Raw genomic sequence first — 17,678 nt, 5'->3', positions numbered from 1 at the left:
AGTTCCATAGAATGTTTGTAAAACGCTAGGTTCGAAAAATATCCTGTTGCTAGCAGGGAGGAAATTCCGCATGACAAGCCCAGGGCGCTAAGCCTTAGCTGTATTAGTTGTTAGGTACCTAAGGTACGCTATATGTATACCGTACCTAACTTAAGGTATGCGGTATGCCTGCTACTTCCCATTTTTTTTTTTTTTCAATTAAGTCATAAAAATACATCTCAATAGGGGAAGGAAATATATACCGCGCGGACTAACAGGGGCACCTCCCCCCGGTCAGTTCCCCCGCTCTGGGTTCTTTGGGTCTTTAGGTCGTTACAGTATTAATTCAGCTGTATAGACAGTATTCACACGGCGCATATTATACATACTACCTAGCAGTAAACTTTCTTTGCTGACTGACTCTTCTTGCTTTACGCGCCGCCCCGAAAAGGGAAGAAAGGCTAATCGGTAAACGACCCGTGCTGTAAATCCGTATATCCACTCCAACTCAAAATCAAGTGTGATTCTTCAAGAAACTGAGAAACTTACCTACATAGCTTACCTTAAGGTACAACCCGTTTCCTTCTTTCAAATCGAGACTTTTGTACGTCGTAGTCCTCGAAACTAAACATTAAATTGTCCCTTGCATTAATAATTTTTTAGATAACGTCCCTGTGCTCTTTTATCCTCGTCACTCGTGGCCCCTCCATTAGGCCCCCCGTCGCTACCGCCCCTTTGTCAACAATACGATCGGATCGCGATAGTACTCGAGCGTGCTGGCTGCCCCGGTCCGAGCTGAGAGGCTTGTCCTCAACCCTCAAACAGATCAATCTCTGCCAGAATCGAGTGACCTGACCAACTACGCACGTCACTCACCGTCATGTCTCGGGTTCTCGCAAGCTTCTGACTCTGGCTTTCTGCCAGATATCTTGGCTTTGCATGAGGTCAATCTTGACCAAGAACCGAATCTTACGATACGCCTACCTTCCGCCCGGACGCGTTTGCGCCTCTGCTAAACCGTCGAGGGCTTCTTCTCGATCTAAGAGGCTTACTGCCCGATGCCATCATCGCAATTGAGCAACGAACCGGTCGTTTTTCAACAATGGACGAGGATACCAGTAGGCTGGCCCCCCCGGCCGTCACCTCGCTCCGTGCTCAAGCCATCGGCCGTTCAATGGAAAGATCTATAAGCGCAGACATTAGGGAAGAGCGTGAAGAACTTCGTGAGGCCGCAGAGCAGACTCTGAATGTCATTGTGGACCTCAATCTCGATGGCTCTATCCGGTGGGTTAGCCCGTCATGGGCCGATGTTATTGGGACAGATCCAGATGCCGTCGAAGGCACTCCGATCGCCGACTTGATTATTAGCGAGGATAAGTCTGCATTTGCCGAAGCTATTGATTCAATGAAGAATGATGATTCACGCAGCCACTATATCCGATTTACCGTTTACCTAGGTCCCCTGTCTAAGTTATACCCTACCGATGCTCTCAAGGAGTCTGAAGCAGACCAAAGCAACCCTGCCACGGTCGAGTTAGAGGCTCAAGGGATTATGGTCTACGATCGCACTACTGGAGGCGAAAGTCATGTAGGAAACCAAACTCATACTAGTTAACTCGAAGCTGACTCCTCCCAGACTATGTGGATGATCCGGCCATGGGTTCCACCACGAGAGATAAAAATTGACCTGGCACCGCTACTTGTAGATTCTCTTGGGTCGGGCGCTGAGGTTCTAGCTAGCTATTTGACCCAACTAGCTGAGTCTGGAAACGATGATCCCGCAAAAAACCCGCCGCCGCTACCAGTTTTGTGCCGCATCTGCGAACGCCAAATCCCGCCTTGGTGGTTTGAGAAACATACGGATCTATGCCTTCAAGAGCATCGAGCTGAAATGGATGTCCAGATAGCCCAAGAGAATTTAACTGAACACCGGCACGCCATCGTCAAAGTGCTAGATGCGTTAGAGGCCCGCAAGAGCCGTACTCTTTCAGGAGAGCTAGGATCGATACCTATTGCTGAGTACAAGGGCTTGCCTATAGGGCCTTCCTCTACTACATCCTCCCCCGGGGCAGCCTCTCCAACTCCATCGTCGAGGGATCGATCGACCGGATTCGGCCATGGTCGCTCTCGATCGTTTGCGGTGCGGCGTCCTCAAGCCCGTATTGTGGAGTTGCTCTTGGACCTCTGTGATACCGCTATCGAAATTAGCACACCCGCAATCAAGGAATCATCATCGCAAGAATTTCGAACCCAGTCACCGCAATCCGAGTCTCGAATATCTCAGGTGCTCCAATGGCAATCTCCTGGCTCAAACACCCTTGAACAGGAGCAGGGTTTAGCTTTGCTATGTGCAGAAACCGAACGGGTTGCTAAAGAGAAGGTCGAAGCCGTATTTCGCCATAGGAGGATAATCGAGTACGCGGAACGGATCCGGGTTGAACTTACCGTCATAGTGGAGAATTGTGTCGAAGATGCCATGCGCAAGGCAGCTCGTATCGCTGAAGGCCGGCTGAGCGACTCGACTGAGGATGAAGAAGGCGAAGAAGAAGAGGACGACGACGACGACGACGACGACAACGATGAGGAAGAAGAGGAAGAGGAGGAAGAGATCGAAGAGACCCCGGTGGCACAGGAAGAGCCTATTTTTGCTGGGTCATTCGATACGGCCTCTTCACTGGCACTTGCTCTCAAGAATGTGGACTTGGGCGATGCAAACGACAAAAGGCGCCCCTCTTCTATTATTGAGTCTACAAGGTCAAGCAGCCCTAGGGAATGCCTAACGCCAAAATCCCACCGGGAGGTGTTAGGCACCTCTAATACATCCCGAGCTTCTCGCCGGGGATCTGCCTTACTTGAGACTGATGCCGGAGATAGTGATGGCAGTGGCAGATCCACTTCCGTAGCGCGGAAACCGCCTCGGACTGATTCGCCTATGTCCGAACGGGGTGGTTTACGACGTGCTACTAGTTCGCGCCAACATCAAAGGCGAAGCCTCGTCCTTACTGGTACATCATCACCTCATCGTCAGGAGTCACCTTCAAGAGCCACACAGCCCTCATCGCCATTACGAATACATAAGCCTCGTAATCTTCAATATTCACAAGATGGAGTCGTTTCTCCAGAGCCTTCGCCTATGCTCCCTAGTAGTGAATTTAGTTCACCGGCCATATTTACGCATCACCGTCGACAATCGTCAACGGCCATGTCGGACTTCCCAAATCGACCCACGTCCCCCCGTTTAAACCCTGCCAATCATCCACCAATGGCACGTGCAGTCCCCCCTTCAATCAAAGACTTCGAAATTATCAAACCGATTAGCAAGGGTGCCTTTGGCAGTGTCTACCTGTCAAAGAAGAAGTCCACGGGTGAATATTTCGCAATTAAGGTCTTGAAGAAGGCGGACATGGTGGCTAAAAATCAAGTCACAAATGTTAAAGCCGAAAGGGCTATTATGATGTGGCAAGGGGAGAGCGAATTCGTTGCAAAGCTGTATTGGACGTTCTCTAGCAAGGACTACTTGTATCTTGTCATGGAGTATCTGAATGGAGGCGATTGTGCTTCCCTCATTAAAGTCCTCGGGGGACTACCAGAGGAGTGGGTAAAGAAATATCTCGGTGAAGTTATTCTCGGTGTAGAGCATCTACATGATCGAGGTATAATCCATCGTGATCTAAAACCCGATAATCTACTCATCGATCAAAAAGGTCACCTCAAATTGACTGATTTTGGTCTATCACGCATGGGATTAATCGGCCGCCAAAAGAGAGCTCTAAATAGTGGAAACGCCGAGCCTACACCCGATTTACTTAAGACGGGGCCTTTTGTTCGGTCGACATCCGTGGCATCGTCTCGGTCAGCTTCACTTGACTTCCATGGTAGTCACCATTCTCCCGCTGCCACACCGCAGATAACCCCGGATATTGGAGTTGGGCAACCGTCTTATTTCACCCTCTCACAGGTTCATCCATCTGGTCAACGTAGCGACAGTGGTGGTAGCGAAACGTTGGCGCATATGATGGGGAACTTCTCTTTAGGTGACCCTCAACATAGTCAAACTAGTTTACGGTCTCCGCGCGATGATGTGAGTGACGGCGGCAATGCTTCTCCTGATTTACCATCGCTTCAACACGCCAACAGCCACAATAGCGACATGCATAGGAATACACCGCCTCAGTCGAGCATGATGCCTCCTCCAATGGCTCTATTCGACCCCGAAGACACAAACCGTCGGTTCGTAGGAACTCCCGATTACCTCGCCCCCGAGACCATTAAAGGTGCTAGACAGGACGAGACTAGTGATTGGTGGTCAGTCGGCTGCATTATGTTTGAGTTCCTCTATGGTTACCCCCCTTTCCACGCCGACGAGGCGGAACAAGTCTTTGAGAACATACTCGGGCGAAAAATTATGTGGCCAGATGAGTCAGACGACGAGGTATCGTCCGAGGCGAAAGACCTTATCAATAAATTGCTCTGCATCGACCCGCAGCAGAGGCTAGGTTCGAATCGTGAGGGGAAATACGAGTCCGGCGGAGAAGAGATCAGAAGCCACCCCTGGTTTGAAGGTATCAATTGGGCTACTCTACTACAGGATGATGCCCAGTTTATTCCTCAACCCGAGAACCCCGAAGACACAGAATATTTTGATGCTCGAGGTGCCACTCTGGAGTCTTTCACCGAAGAGATCGAAGATCAAGCTTCGCCTCCATCGGTCGCGACACCGGATTATCCTGATCGCCCGCACGATGCTTTATCGCGTGTCCGGTCCCAAGTTCAGGTCAACCAGATCAAACGAGGCTTGATGCCATTGCACATACCTCCCCACATCCGAGATCTAAAGAGTCGTCGACTTAGTGAGCCGGTAGCTTCGGATGATTTTGGAACATTTGCTTTCAAGAATCTTACAGTGCTTGACAAAGCCAATAAAGATGTCATCCAGCAGTTGAAAGCTCAGGCGATGGCGGTACAGAACAGAGCCGGAACGAGTCCAGGTGGGAATAATCCTACTTCCCCAGGTCCCGGGCTCGAAGGGAGCCCGATCTTATCCAACCCAATACAACGCAACTTGTCCAATGCTAAGGCGTCGGCATCACAACGCCCGGCATCGCCTTCCACGGCTAGCCACGCCAATTCATCTCCTAGCCGTGCTTCTCAACCGTCTTCGCCACTCCTCGTATCCTTCCATGCAGGTCAAGGAGCAGAGGGTCGCAGGAAGGCCTCGAGCAATTCTTCAAGTCTGTCGCAACAATCTGGTTCTGGATCATTGCAGCCTGGGAGCTTCTTTGATGTGCCTCGTACTACCCCTAGCCTTCAAAAATCAGCAACGGCAGCTTCTCCGTCCCCCGCGAAGGGTAAAGTTGCACCGCTTCCGTTGCCGTTGTCGTTACCGTTATCGCCGCATAGAACAGCAGGGACTCCAAGACAGCCAAGCGAATCCTCGACACGATCGCGATCTCTAACCGTAGGCTCTCAAGAAGGTAGTCCTGTAGCTGCTGACCTTCTTGCGCACCATCGCAATCGTCGAAGCCAAGTTTTTGACATGTCTCCTTCGTCGTCGGACAACGAAAACGAACGGGCGAGTGCCCTTCTTAAAGTGCAACGACGTCGCCAGTCCTCTCGCAGGATGTCGGCTATTGTACTTGATAGTCCGTCATTCCGCTCCTTAGACGTTCTAATTTGCGAAGACCACCCAGTTTCACGAATGGTGATGGAGAAGTTGCTCGAGAAGCTGCGGTGTCGTACCATCTCCGCGTCGACCGGCTCAGATGCAGTTCGATACGCGGTTAGCGAAATCAAGTTTGATATCATATTTACCGAGTTTAAACTGCCCGAAATAAGCGGTTCGGACGTTGCCCGGATGGTGCGCGAAGTCAAGAACGTCAATGCTCATACGCCTATTGTTGCAATTACAGCCTACTTGAAGGAGTTGCAGGCTCCTCATTATTTTGACTCGCTCATTGAGAAACCCATCAGCTCTTCTAAGCTGATCGAAGTTCTTTCCAACCTTTGCCAATGGAAACCGCCGACACCAGGTCAAATTCAGTCCCTACCAATTCCAAACCCTATCACTAGTGTGAGACTGAAAAACCCACACATGGAAGAGAGTCCCACCTCGGTATCATCTGGATATGCTCACCCAGGCAGTAGCTTTAGGGGGTCGAGCAGGGAAGATTCCATCAGTTCTAGTTTATTTGGGGACTCTGAATCCGCGACTACCGATGAAATACCTGTGATCCCTGGTCGCAAAGGTATGGGCGAGTGGGGAGAAGAGTCTGGCCTTGGTATTAGTAACGAGGAGACGTCTGGAAGTTCCGGAGGAGTCCCGAAAATGCCCATTCCGCTCATCTCTCAACAATCAGCCCCAGCCCAAATGGAGCAACCTAGAATGCCAGCTCCCCGGCGATCTCTAGAGAAGCTTCGTTCAAGGCGTGAACATCTCGAGAAGCGGCGTGTAGAAGGTAATGACTCGGCAGATGACGAAGACGACGAGCTTGGTACGCATCGAGATCGTGGGTTCCGTGGCAAGCAGCCAACTCCTAGCTCAAAGCTCGGGATTGAAATGATGAGGGCAAATAGTCACGACAGTGTTGCTATCTCATCATCCGACACTACCCCAGAACCTATAACCCAGGTAGTCACTCCATCAAGGGAGAGCGATGTTTCACCACTTTCGGGTGCTATATCGCCATCCAGAGCCCCCTTGCAGACACCGCCGGAAGTTTCTTCAACGCTCGATCCAAGTACCGCCGGCCAAGGTTCCGACACAACACCAAAATCAACGACGGCGACTATCGCAGAAGACGAGGAAGCAGCCGAAGAGCCAACGCCACGGCCACATGCGAAGCCTTCTGAGACTCAGGCACTACTCTAACGGATCGAATTTGAGTTTTCACATTCGACATTGCGCATGTCACATATTTGAAACGTACCTATCGCAACACAACAATCGTTTCTATAAATGAAGTCCACAGCAACGGCGTTTTCCGGGTTTGGGACATGCATTTTTTTTTCTTCTCTATTTTCCTTTTGTGTTCAAAGTGCGGACTTGTTAGCAACGGAGTTATTAGGCACACGGGACTTTTTTTGTCGTTTCCGATGGTGGCCTATTTTTCGAATAAAAAAAGACGCCCCCGGACAGACAGACAGACAGATAGGTAGTCAGAAATCGGGCGGGGTTTGTCGTTGTCGCATTTACACTACTTGTTTAGGGGGGTTTTCCCCCCCTCGTCTCGCATCAATGTCGTCGTGTTGTGTTGCCATGTCTGATTCTCACCCGTGCAAAATCGGTGTTTGAAATCCATGTCGTACAATCTCGACAGAATCCAATTCACTCCGTTCCTTTTTTTGATCGATCGCCTTTCTTCGTGCCTGTCTATCGACTGTCTGGTGCCCTTGTCCCGTATACCAACCAACCAACCAACCAACCAACCAACCAGTACGTTGCGGAGAGGAAAGCAGCTCAGCAGCTGGGAGAAGGATGAAATATGACACGGATTTTTTTATTTTTTTATTCTCTTCCTTCTCTCTTTTTTTTTCTTTTCCTTTTCACAAAGCTCATGTGTCTAGGCAAGTTTTTACGATCTACAAGGGGGGGGGGGGGAGGAGAGGCGGAGTATTCGGATAGCCTATTAGGCTTTTTACGTTTTCCGAGTTCCGGAGCAGAACCAAAAAAAACAAAAAACAAAAACAAAAACAGCTGATATGAGACGAATATAAAAATTCGTAGAATGGATGATTTAACGACTTTATGGAGATGTGATGTGCGTGTAAGTTTTTGTATTGTCTTGTCTTGTGTGGAGATGTGAGGTTCCTACCCGAGATTCTTGTCTACCTAACCTAGGTACCTAGGTATTCTGTTAGGGATGATGGGTAATTGTTTATGCAGCGGGGCGAAGTGAGCGGCAAGTATCGAGGTGAGATGGTTATGTCTGTAATACGTGGTATGGTGATGTTGTCGTTGCATCCCCTGTAGCATATCAGCGTAGACTTAGCATGTGCTGTGCTGTGCTGTGTTGTGTTGTGTTGTGCTGTGCTGAGATGAAGTTATATTCTTACTCGTTCTCACAAGCTACGACTGAAAACTGAGCTGATATAACCGTCAGATTAATAGATTGTAGTCTTTGGAAACCTCAATAGGCATTTTCCTAGGACAGTCTTCTACCAGCAAAAGCTATGCATAGGTAGGTACCTAATCACTAATACTCGACACTCGAGAATGCCGGTTCAATAGCACTATATTCATTCGTTGCAGTCATATTTACTCTAGGTTCGGATTCCTCATTCTCTCTACCTGAGGAGTTTCTTATGTACACGTGATAAAATAAAATAAAATAAAATAAACAAAATAAAAATGCAACGCTCCTTTGATGACCCTCATTCTCTCGTTTCGTGTTCTCGTCTCGTCTCGTCTCGTCTCATGTCTTATAAATCCCGAGCTCGAAGTAATCGCGGGTTCCCTACGCCTGTTCTAGCAGTGTAGGATGCCAGGGAAACAAGACTTGCCCTGTATGGGCCCCCTCGAAGAAACAGAGGCCGTTGAGCCACCGCTTGATGTATAGCTTCGGTGGCGTGCAGGACGAACGGCCCTCGGATCTGTCGCGCCTCTGCCACTCGATGTCGACCTCCAGCGATACGTGTTTTTCGGTATACCCTGGCATATCTTCTTTGTGGAATTGGTACGAAGTAAAGGCATAGCTGACGTCTTCCTCGTCCTCGTCCTCGTCCTCGCCCTTCCAGTCATCATGGCTGTCGCCCACGAAGACGGCGCTATAGGAACCGTATTCTGTTCCGTGTCTAGGGTCTACAAGACAGCCTAGTCGAAGAGCTTTTCCTTGCATCAGGGCTTCCTCGACTTCGCCGGCCATGCAATCAAGCCACCACCCCCCGCGGTATGGAGAGTGGTTGTGGGCGTATACGTGACTAATCAGATTGGCTGCGATATCCGTGTAGGAGGCGCCGTATATTCTATATTGCAACTCAGTAGCAAATTGGGCAAGCGGTTTCAGCGTACTGTACTTCTCATACTTCATTGGTTTCCGACGTATGACTTTGCCCAGTTTCCAAAGGTGGCCTCTAGTCAATGTTCCCTCCGAAGTCAGTCGCGGGTTTATAAAACGACAGCCTTTGATGAAATTAAGGCCTTGCTGGACGGGAGGCCGAAAGCTACTAAGTGATTGTTTAGAAAGGTATTCGTGGATGTTGTGTTTAAGTGTACCTAGGATGGCTCGTTTCGGGTTGTTCTCTATGATTTCGCCATTTAGAAGATATTGGGCAAGGATCGATAAGCTGAGGCTGGTTCCATCGCTGTTGAGAGAGTTTGTGTCGATACGAGTACCATACTCGCAACAGTTAGCCATGATAGCAAGGCGGTCGGATTCTTTCCTAATACTGCGCGAAATTATGTCTGAGAGGATTGTTGGAGACATGGAACGTGATGCTGAGTACGCCGAAGACTTGTCGTTGAGGAGAACATTATACTTTGTGGCCCTCTTAATGACCCTGTTACAGATATCCACCTTATCTGATCTCTCCCGATACAAAAGGCAGAACTCGGTAGCCCGTTCCCTGAAGTCCACAGATTTTATACAAATCTCGCCTTCGACCTTTCCAAGAATGTACCGATCAGAGTCATCTACCATGGCTCGTTTACGCCTTTCTAAGCTCCAGTGGTGTGGGAGAAGCAACATCATTCGGGTAGAAGCTCTATAGTCTTCCTGGAACGTCCAGGCTCTCGTCCACCACAGGTCAGATGTAATGTCATCTAGAAGGTCTAACACGGCTGGTTCATCTTCGGGGGCGACGTCGTTACACATTAGATTGGTAAGAAGATCGAGCTCTTCTGTAGTCTTGATCCTACGCGTGAGGAGGGCAATTGGCCACTTGCTTAATTTATACACCAGGTGCATACTTTGTATTGCTGCTTCCTTCTCCGCCTCGTTCTCCTGATCGATACATTCCTTGTCGATCCAGATATCCTTGCAGCCCACATGCTCGGCGTAGTTCAGTACTCGGTCCCAGATCATAGGCCTCACCTTATTAGCCAGAGCAGGCTCGCCGGCATTACGAGACTCGACAAGATAGCGCCTTGCCGATTCTTTTCTTGCCTCCTCTTCTGCCTCTTCTTCTTTCGAGGCTTGCCAGGTGTAAGAGACAGCAACATATGGTCTCCCTTTAATGTAGCGTTCCTCGTTAGCGTCCATAAGATTAAGGTACCTTCTCCTCAGAAGCTCCGAGGAGTCGGCGGCTACACTGCCATTTTCTACGCGTCTCCGCTTGCCGCTAGGCTCCTCATTGTCCTTGGCCATATAAAGACATTCGACGGACTTGAGCCAATTCTCCTTGCTGACAATGTGGCCATTGACGATGTTTAGCACGGAGGAGATGAGAGAAGACGAGGTTCGATCTCGAATTAGGCCGAGAGGTAGCGAAGTATCTTTTGCGACGCCATTCTTCTCGGACATACTCAGTGACTATCCTTAACTGACCAATTGATTCATGAATTATGGATCGGTGATATTGAAAAGAGAAGGTTAGCGCATATACATGGTAAGGAGGTAATTAAAGTAAGTATTAAGAAGGAAGGGAGTAGTAAAAATTCTGGGGTTTTTTGGAAATCTGGAGTTCGGCTGTTTGAAACGAAAAAAAGGTGAAATACTCGGGGTTCCGAGTGGAGCCCGCATTAGCTCAAACGGGGCTGGTTGGTTCCTACCGCCCTACCGCCTAATAATTCGGCAATTATATGCTATTTATAGTGCACTTATGTGCTGTGTTCCAGCTCGTCACAATTATTACGACGTGTTAGGTATCGGTTCGGGTACTTCATCACGCGATTGTTGCTTTTCGGAACAATTCCGCTAATAAAACTTGTAGACATGGTATAACTAACTAATATATAATAAATCTAATTGACGTGCAGAGTTGGTCAAATGCTCTTATTAGCCAAGCTGAAAAGAATTCAATGATTCTGAGTCAAGCTGAAGGCTTCGTCTTAGACATTCCGTGCATTTATCGGGATAGGTTAGCTTCAGCCCCTTTTCGGGGTAAAAAGTTATGAACACATTAATCAGTCATGTCAAGCCATAGGTTTAGATAACAGACTTTGGCAGATATCATGTCAAGATTATACGTTACGTATTTCAAGACAACGCATCAGTCTCTTAGCTCGGATCCGCTTAACCAGGTACTAGCAAAGGGAGATTGGCGAGAGATGACGTACCCTGTATGGATGAAGGTTAGGGAGCTAACACTTCACCCGAAGTTCATTTCCATGTACTAGCAATGGGTAAGAAATTATAAACCTACGAAAATACGTACAATAGTTCATAAGCATAAACACTCATAGCTAGGTAGCCCTATATATCGCTTGCGTCTCTGCCCCCTATACCTACTCGCATTACCAACATTTCCACTTCGTATTCTACATCCTAATCTACCTAACCTAAACTAATTACAGGAAACTTTTAGAATCAATGAATGTATAGAAGTTACTTTCAATAAATAAATAAAGCCTCGAGAAAAAAACCACTCCCCTATACACTTCTCAGCCCTCAACATTGCACTCTAAGCAGTTAGAAGCCGTATCCTCATGCAGTAGAGTGACAGAGCTTAACTACCTACCTCCCAAGGACTAAACGTACTTCAGGAACATAATACCTAGTTTATTATACAGATATAAAATTATATATAAAAAGACCACGCCGAAATCCGTATACCACCAATGATCTATCCACGCAGGTACCTAGCTAGACCAATTCAAAGAGAAAAAAGGGGTTCCCAAGCCAAGCAAGAACAAAGCCATCCCATAATTCCACCAACTATTTCTTCTCAAGAGAAACTCCTCAACACAAACTAACCTCTCCATTCAAAATATCTACCTAGCTAACCGCTGGCCTTGTCCCGTCCTCCAAACTAGAGTGACAAAATCGCCTTAATGACCATCACTCTAATCCAGGCCAGAACCAAACCAATACTTACGTATCAAACAACCACACAAATCCCATGTATCGAGAGTATTCAACTAAAATCATAATCTGTCGCTATTCATTGTTCATACTTGGTCTCATGTCTAGAGGTATCTATAACTCGCTTCCGAAGGGCAGACAAGTCAGTCCGCCTCAACCCAACAACCACAACCACAGCCAACTCTCGCGTGCCAGCATGACGAAAGCCAGCCAGTCACTCGCTAGGGATCTATCTAACTCTCATAACCAACCCACAATCTAAACCTCACCCACGACAATCACCGCCAGTCGGGAATAATAGCCGCCCTCACAAAATAATACCCTTTAGCAACCGTGCCAAGGCGAACGCACATGCCCTCATCGTCCTTATCCTCCCGCTCCCTAGATGGGTATTTCCAGCACAATTCCCCCACGCCATTCCAACCAAAAACACAACGCGGCGCATGCTTCCCCCGAGTCAGAACGCGCTATAAACTTCCCGGGCCAAAGCTCTTCCCCCCATCCGACGTATCATCACCACCCTCTCCCGAGCCGGCAATCAACTCCGTCATATCACGCATGCGATAATCCAGAATCGGCGTGATCCAGTCGTCGTGCACAAGCGCGTACGTCTCCTGGACGTTGTCTTTCGGCTTGCGCGGGTTGATGGCCCAGTACCCGAAGTCGGCGTCTATGCGTTTGAGGTACCGCAGCAGGTTGCGCCAGTAATTTGCGTCGCCGGCGCCGGGATGGTGCGGCGCGCCGAACTCGCCCACCCAGACGGGCGCCACGTTGTCTTCGACTAGGTACGCCCAGTTCTGGCGCATCGCCTGGATGAAGGACGCGTAGCTGCGCTTCGCGTACCGGCCCTCCCGGCTACCCCACCCGGACCACGCGTACACGTGCGCCGAGTACACGACGCGGTCCGCCACGTCGAGTTTGATCGGCCGCTCGCGTACCTTCGTCAGGTCGTTCCCGGACTCTGTCCCGCCGACGATGATCAGCCAGTCGCTGTTCATCTTGAGGAGCCTGTTCCCGCATTTCTCGGCAGCGTCCGCCCAGCGGTTCCACGACATGGTGCCCCAGACGCCGCGGACCTCGTTCCTGAGGTCAGCGCCGATAACTCTCGGGTTATTCACAAATGGCTGCATGATTGTCTCCCAATGTTGTATCCACTCCTCCTCGGTCTGTGAGACTTTGCACAAGGGGCCGAATTGATCGTTGGCCCAGCCAGCGTCGCACGGATCGGCGCCGCAGCACCACGTCGCACTTGTGATGTGATTGTTGAGGATGACAGCGATGCCGGCATCGGTCAATGCCTCAACGACGGCTTGAAGTATATCGAGAGCGCGTAGACCTACGAGGTCGGGATTGGCGGTGAGAAGATGGGGGAGGATATGCGGGTTGCGGATGACCATTTCGTCCGAGTAAGGTAAGCGTACGCTGTTGAAGCCCAGCATACGGATAGTTTCAGCGATAACAGAGCGATGCTGTACTTCGAGTCCGCCAGGGATGAAGAGCTCATCGCTAGCTCCGTACCAATTGACGCTGGCGAGTTTGTAGCGACGGCCGGTAGCATCGACGATATCCCGGCCCTGAGTCCGTAGAGGAAAGGTATAGGTTGCTATACTAGACGATTCCTTAAACGGGGGAAGAGGTCGCTGGCTGAAGAGTCGGTCGCCTACGTCGGGAACCCATGGTTCGTGAAGGGCGGCCTCGGCTTTCCACAGATAATGGACGTAACCGCCAAGAAATAGGAATGTGAAGAGGAGGATCTGATACATCTTGTTATATATATATCTCCAAGAAGATCGGGGGTAACGATAGAATCGGGGGTTCAGGTAGGCGGGATAAGGAGGGTGTTATTCTAAATGGAGGGTTGAAGATAATCGATGTCCAGTATTCCGAAACAAGACACGACAATTAAGATAGATAATGATGGTATTGAGCCCATTGTAACATGTGTTTTGATCTACGAGGATAAAATAATTAAATGGCAAGAGAAGCAGAGACTAATGTCTGCAAGAGAAGATCTTATCGGGCTGAGTTAAAGCATTGAAGAGCTGATAGCCAGTCCTTCCGTCACGGAGCGACGTTGGCGGGTTTAACAGGGTACGTACCCCACTATTGCATTATGTATGTTACCTAATGTACCTACCCCTGGCAGAGAATTCATCCAGACAAGCTTTACATAATCCATCCAACTCCTAGGTACATACATACATGTAAGCACATATGTATGTATGTACCTCGTACGCAACTGCAGCCCTATCGTTCTCGGATCAGTGCTTCCAATCGAGGTGACATAAATTAAAAATACAAATGTTTATACCTACCTAGGTACCTATACTCTAGGAAATAAATATGAGCATCTTTAAGATTTCTTATGCAATGAATGAAGTCAACATAGGCATTATGGACATGTAATACGTAAGTACAGCCCAACTGACTTATATTAGGTAAGCTCACCTAGCAGCCCTATTTACCTTTTTTATATCTATCATCAATAACATCAAACAGCTTCGGGATGTGATTCATTAGGCGAGGAATATTCCAAGTTCGTAATAATCTCTAGAGACCACTCTCGAGCAAGAAAGTAAAAGTCAAACTGGGGCGGATAGCCCATTTTATTGATTTAGACTGATATAAACCACTTATCCAAAGCTAACAAGCCAAGTGCTTAAAGAAACGAATTTGGCATCACTGCATAACTTCGTCTCCTGGTCAGCTTTCATGATAATACTTTATTCTAGACATCAAAGGCAAGGCATGAGACATGTCTGCCAGCCAGCCGGCTTACCGCCATCTCTCCTCCCCTGAACCCGGTGTCTACATTATGAATACTTATTTTTTAGTTGTACCATTTTGCCTCGCTGCTTCTTCCCCGAGGCACCCCCTCTCTTCTGGGGTATATATCTTCCTAAATTTTCCGATGCCCTGCCTATCCTTTGCAGTCGATCACGCCTCTAGGGTAAAGAGTGATTTTATCGATACAAAATCCGTCCAATCCCGGGACGCCGCGCTTTAAGCCTCAAAACACCATATGTTTAAGGCACTGAGCCGTTTTGATATGGTAACATCAAAAGAAAAAATTTACGTGATAGTTGTTATGCAGGGAGCCTGCTTAAATAAAATGGGTTTGCTTAGATGAAAACATGGTCGCGATTATAATCGGGTGCTCCAGGCTGGGTATATTGAGATCTCGGAGCCGCGTATCGTTCTTCTTCGTCTCTCTGTATTCTGTTCATCCCTAGTGGGTTCATGTTTTCATACTCGTGCGATTGCGCAGGCATCGATGGTAATGGATACGAGTCTCGGTACTCTTGTGTCGTTTCCCACTGCAACTGTTGCGGCGGTCTTGGTGAAGAGAACGATCGCTGGTGTGGTTGGTATCGTGCCGTTTGTCCGAAGTAATCCGGCGTCTGGCGTCCACCTCGCGAGGTCGGCGACATTGTCGAGCTAATTGGCGTCAGCATGGTGTCTGTCTTTCCGGAATCGCGAGACAACATTTCATAAGACCGGGGGTCCTGCTTAATATCCATCCGAGCATCAACAGACACAAATTCTTTCTTGGTACGTGTACCAGTGTATGATCCGAATAAGTCGAGCCAGCCAGTAACCATTGACCAGCGGCCGAGTAGTAAGAGCAGCCAAATGCCGTTCATCTATAACTATTATTAGCCTCGTCAACCATTACCAATTCCCCATGATAGCCACTTACCGCTAGAAGTATCAAGACCGCCGTGACAGTCGGAAGACTGACTACTAATTCATTTGCTAAATATAAGCATGTATTCTTATCACCACCGGATTGGATTAGACAGGCCGCCCAAGTCAACGCCTTGTCGGGATGAGTTCTAATTGATTCCACAGTGTTATCTATGAAGACAAAGATAACGGCGAAGAAGATGACATCTGCGATAATAACGAGCACGATGGCGATGCCACGCCATTGAAGTTGGATAACGCGACGTATTCTTCGGTATGCCTGACGAGGAGTCATAGTGCGGATGCTGTTTGAGTAAGAGGGCATGCCAGAGTTTTCGGTTGTGGCGCTATTGTCAGTCAGAGATGCGAGGTAGACCTTAATGCAGTATCCGAAGGTAGCGAATTGAATGATAACGGTGAGGCCTGCAAATACCAGCAGCGGAATCCAGAAATCGGCCAAACTGTTCTCGTGGTTGATATGGCACGTAGCCCCAAAGCGGAACGAAACTCCGCTGAAGACAAGGAGGATGATGAGGCCGATGATGGGTATACCCCAACCAAGCACTTGAGAAAACCACATATAATTCCGGCCCACGACTAATTGCCAGCAGATCTGAAGATGCAGGGAAAGCGCTCGTAAGAAAACCCACATGATACCGGCCCAGCCACCGGCCAGCAAGAAAGAACCCGAGGCGGCGCATACGGAACTCGTATCCATCCCGTGCGGAGTGATCTCGTTATAACATTGCTCTGGTTTAGCCGCTAAAGGAATAATGAAGCCCAACTGTAGATGATTAGCTAACTATGCTCAGGCTGCATACCCCTAAACAAGAGCTGACTCACATTCATGAGAACAACGGCGCAGGCGAGACTGATACTTAGATAGTGGCGATGTGTCTTATCGACGGGAAGCACAATCCAGGAAATCAAGAGAAAAGCACAGCAAATCATGCCAACAACATTGACCCAGTTTGCTGCCGTCGTTGCCGTCGTGAAATTATCTGGGTAAGCCCAGTCTGTCATAGGGCAAGGTACACAACAATTCAAGGTCGCAAAGGGCGCGCATAACCGGCCATCCACGTCTATAGACCGATTAGACACACATTCAGGGATGAGATCGATTCGAGACTTACGTCCTCCAACCGCAGGGAACATGAGCTCATTGAAAAAGGGCGCGGGGCACCCGCCACGTAAGGCTGCTATCGTGTTGTTTGCCATGTTGAGATTATCTCTATATCGACCCAATCCTTGGGGATACTTAATAGATTTTAATCGTCGATGTAAAATCTCAATACTAACGTTGTCGTACGACGCTAGCTATAAGGTGTATATGCTACTACTTCGACCAGAATATTCGACTCCGGGATGGTGGAAACCGAACCTAAGGAGGTTAATGTAAACCGACTTGGGTGTCGCGTAAAACGAGAAAGGTATATCGTAGTTGTGTTCGCAGATGTGCGACTATTAATCGAATCGTTCCTACTCGGTAGATCTTTGGGTCCACGGACTCTGTCAAATAGAATTATGCGCGCCGGAAAGCATATAGGTAAGGCAGCCGTCTAATCACTTCAGACCAACAACCAGGCATGGGCCGGGGGCGCGCGGCGAATGCTTCTGATGTGTAAGTGGATCAATAGCTTATGTGGCGTTCATGGCCCCGAATCTCATGAGATGAGGGTATTCCCATACACATGAATCACAAGTAGAGGCGGGAACATGAACGAAGAGAGACACACCAAAAAGCAAAAAGATCAGAAGTACATGAATAGACAGAGACGGCAGGACGAAAGGACATATTTAGGTGAAGGCACCGAGTTCACTACAGTACGGTACATGTAACCTAACGCATAGATGGGGCGGCCTCGACTCTGAAAGCCAATTGACGGCGTATTGCCGGGGGGCTTGGGGTAGCGGATACTCGATGGTTGCAACTCTTGGGGTGGATCTGTTCGCTTCTTGCGGTATTGTACATATGTATGTACCTAACTGCATGTTACTGCATGTTATGTAGAAGGTAGATACGACAGGCATTGAGCACGAATAATCCTTGCGAGT

The 17,678-nt window shown here is 48.7% G+C and overlaps 4 protein-coding genes across 4 annotated transcripts; 1 reads left to right on the top strand and 3 right to left on the bottom strand.

Moving 5' to 3' along the window:
• Nucleotides 1-1,081: 1,081 nt before the first annotated feature.
• On the top strand, nucleotides 1,082-7,377 carry F4817DRAFT_366441 (uncharacterized protein; the record flags this gene model as incomplete). The annotated part of the gene is made up of 2 exons (XM_049306990.1): nucleotides 1,082-1,567; nucleotides 1,616-7,377. The coding sequence occupies 2 exons, from the start codon at nucleotides 1,082-1,084 to the stop codon at nucleotides 6,845-6,847; spliced, it is 5,718 nt and encodes a 1,905-aa protein (XP_049157420.1). The 3' UTR covers nucleotides 6,848-7,377.
• Nucleotides 7,378-8,229: 852 nt separating this feature from the next.
• Nucleotides 8,230-10,607, bottom strand: F4817DRAFT_342665 (uncharacterized protein). The gene is made up of 2 exons (XM_049303933.1): nucleotides 9,001-10,607; nucleotides 8,230-8,940 (listed from the first exon to the last, which is right to left on the bottom strand). The coding sequence occupies exons 1-2, from the start codon at nucleotides 10,434-10,436 to the stop codon at nucleotides 8,433-8,435; spliced, it is 1,944 nt and encodes a 647-aa protein (XP_049157419.1). The 5' UTR covers nucleotides 10,437-10,607; the 3' UTR covers nucleotides 8,230-8,432.
• Nucleotides 10,608-11,838: 1,231 nt separating this feature from the next.
• On the bottom strand, nucleotides 11,839-14,010 carry F4817DRAFT_342662 (glycoside hydrolase family 5 protein). Its single transcript, XM_049303932.1, has one exon. It carries the CDS (start codon nucleotides 13,697-13,699, stop codon nucleotides 12,404-12,406), a length of 1,296 nt encoding a protein of 431 aa, XP_049157418.1. The 5' UTR covers nucleotides 13,700-14,010; the 3' UTR covers nucleotides 11,839-12,403.
• Nucleotides 14,011-14,512: 502 nt separating this feature from the next.
• Nucleotides 14,513-17,443, bottom strand: F4817DRAFT_342660 (uncharacterized protein). The gene is made up of 4 exons (XM_049303931.1): nucleotides 16,757-17,443; nucleotides 16,467-16,705; nucleotides 15,637-16,407; nucleotides 14,513-15,580 (listed from the first exon to the last, which is right to left on the bottom strand). The coding sequence occupies exons 1-4, from the start codon at nucleotides 16,839-16,841 to the stop codon at nucleotides 15,059-15,061; spliced, it is 1,617 nt and encodes a 538-aa protein (XP_049157417.1). The 5' UTR covers nucleotides 16,842-17,443; the 3' UTR covers nucleotides 14,513-15,058.
• Between the last annotated feature and the right edge of the window lie 235 nt (nucleotides 17,444-17,678).

This window comes from Daldinia loculata (genome assembly GCF_022478755.1).
Source record: "Daldinia loculata strain CBS 113971 unplaced genomic scaffold F4817scaffold_37, whole genome shotgun sequence".
NCBI lineage: Eukaryota > Fungi > Ascomycota > Sordariomycetes > Xylariales > Hypoxylaceae > Daldinia > Daldinia loculata.
The sequence above is the reverse complement of the archived record's forward strand: the minus strand, read 5'-3'. Positions and strand labels throughout refer to the sequence as shown.

Coding starts and splice junctions, on each gene's coding strand:
- F4817DRAFT_342665 (XM_049303933.1), bottom strand. CDS start 10,436: ATGTCCGAGAAGAATGGCGTCGCAAAAGATACTTCGCTACCTCTCGGC. Junction 8,941..9,000: donor ATACGTCGGAAACCAATGAA/GTATGAGAAGTA, acceptor GTTGCAATATAG/AATATACGGCGCCTCCTACA.
- F4817DRAFT_342662 (XM_049303932.1), bottom strand. CDS start 13,699: ATGTATCAGATCCTCCTCTTCACATTCCTATTTCTTGGCGGTTACGTC.
- F4817DRAFT_342660 (XM_049303931.1), bottom strand. CDS start 16,841: ATGGCAAACAACACGATAGCAGCCTTACGTGGCGGGTGCCCCGCGCCC. Junction 16,706..16,756: donor GTTCCCTGCGGTTGGAGGAC/GTAAGTCTCGAA, acceptor ATCGGTCTATAG/ACGTGGATGGCCGGTTATGC. Junction 15,581..15,636: donor CGGTCTTGATACTTCTAGCG/GTAAGTGGCTAT, acceptor TAATAGTTATAG/ATGAACGGCATTTGGCTGCT.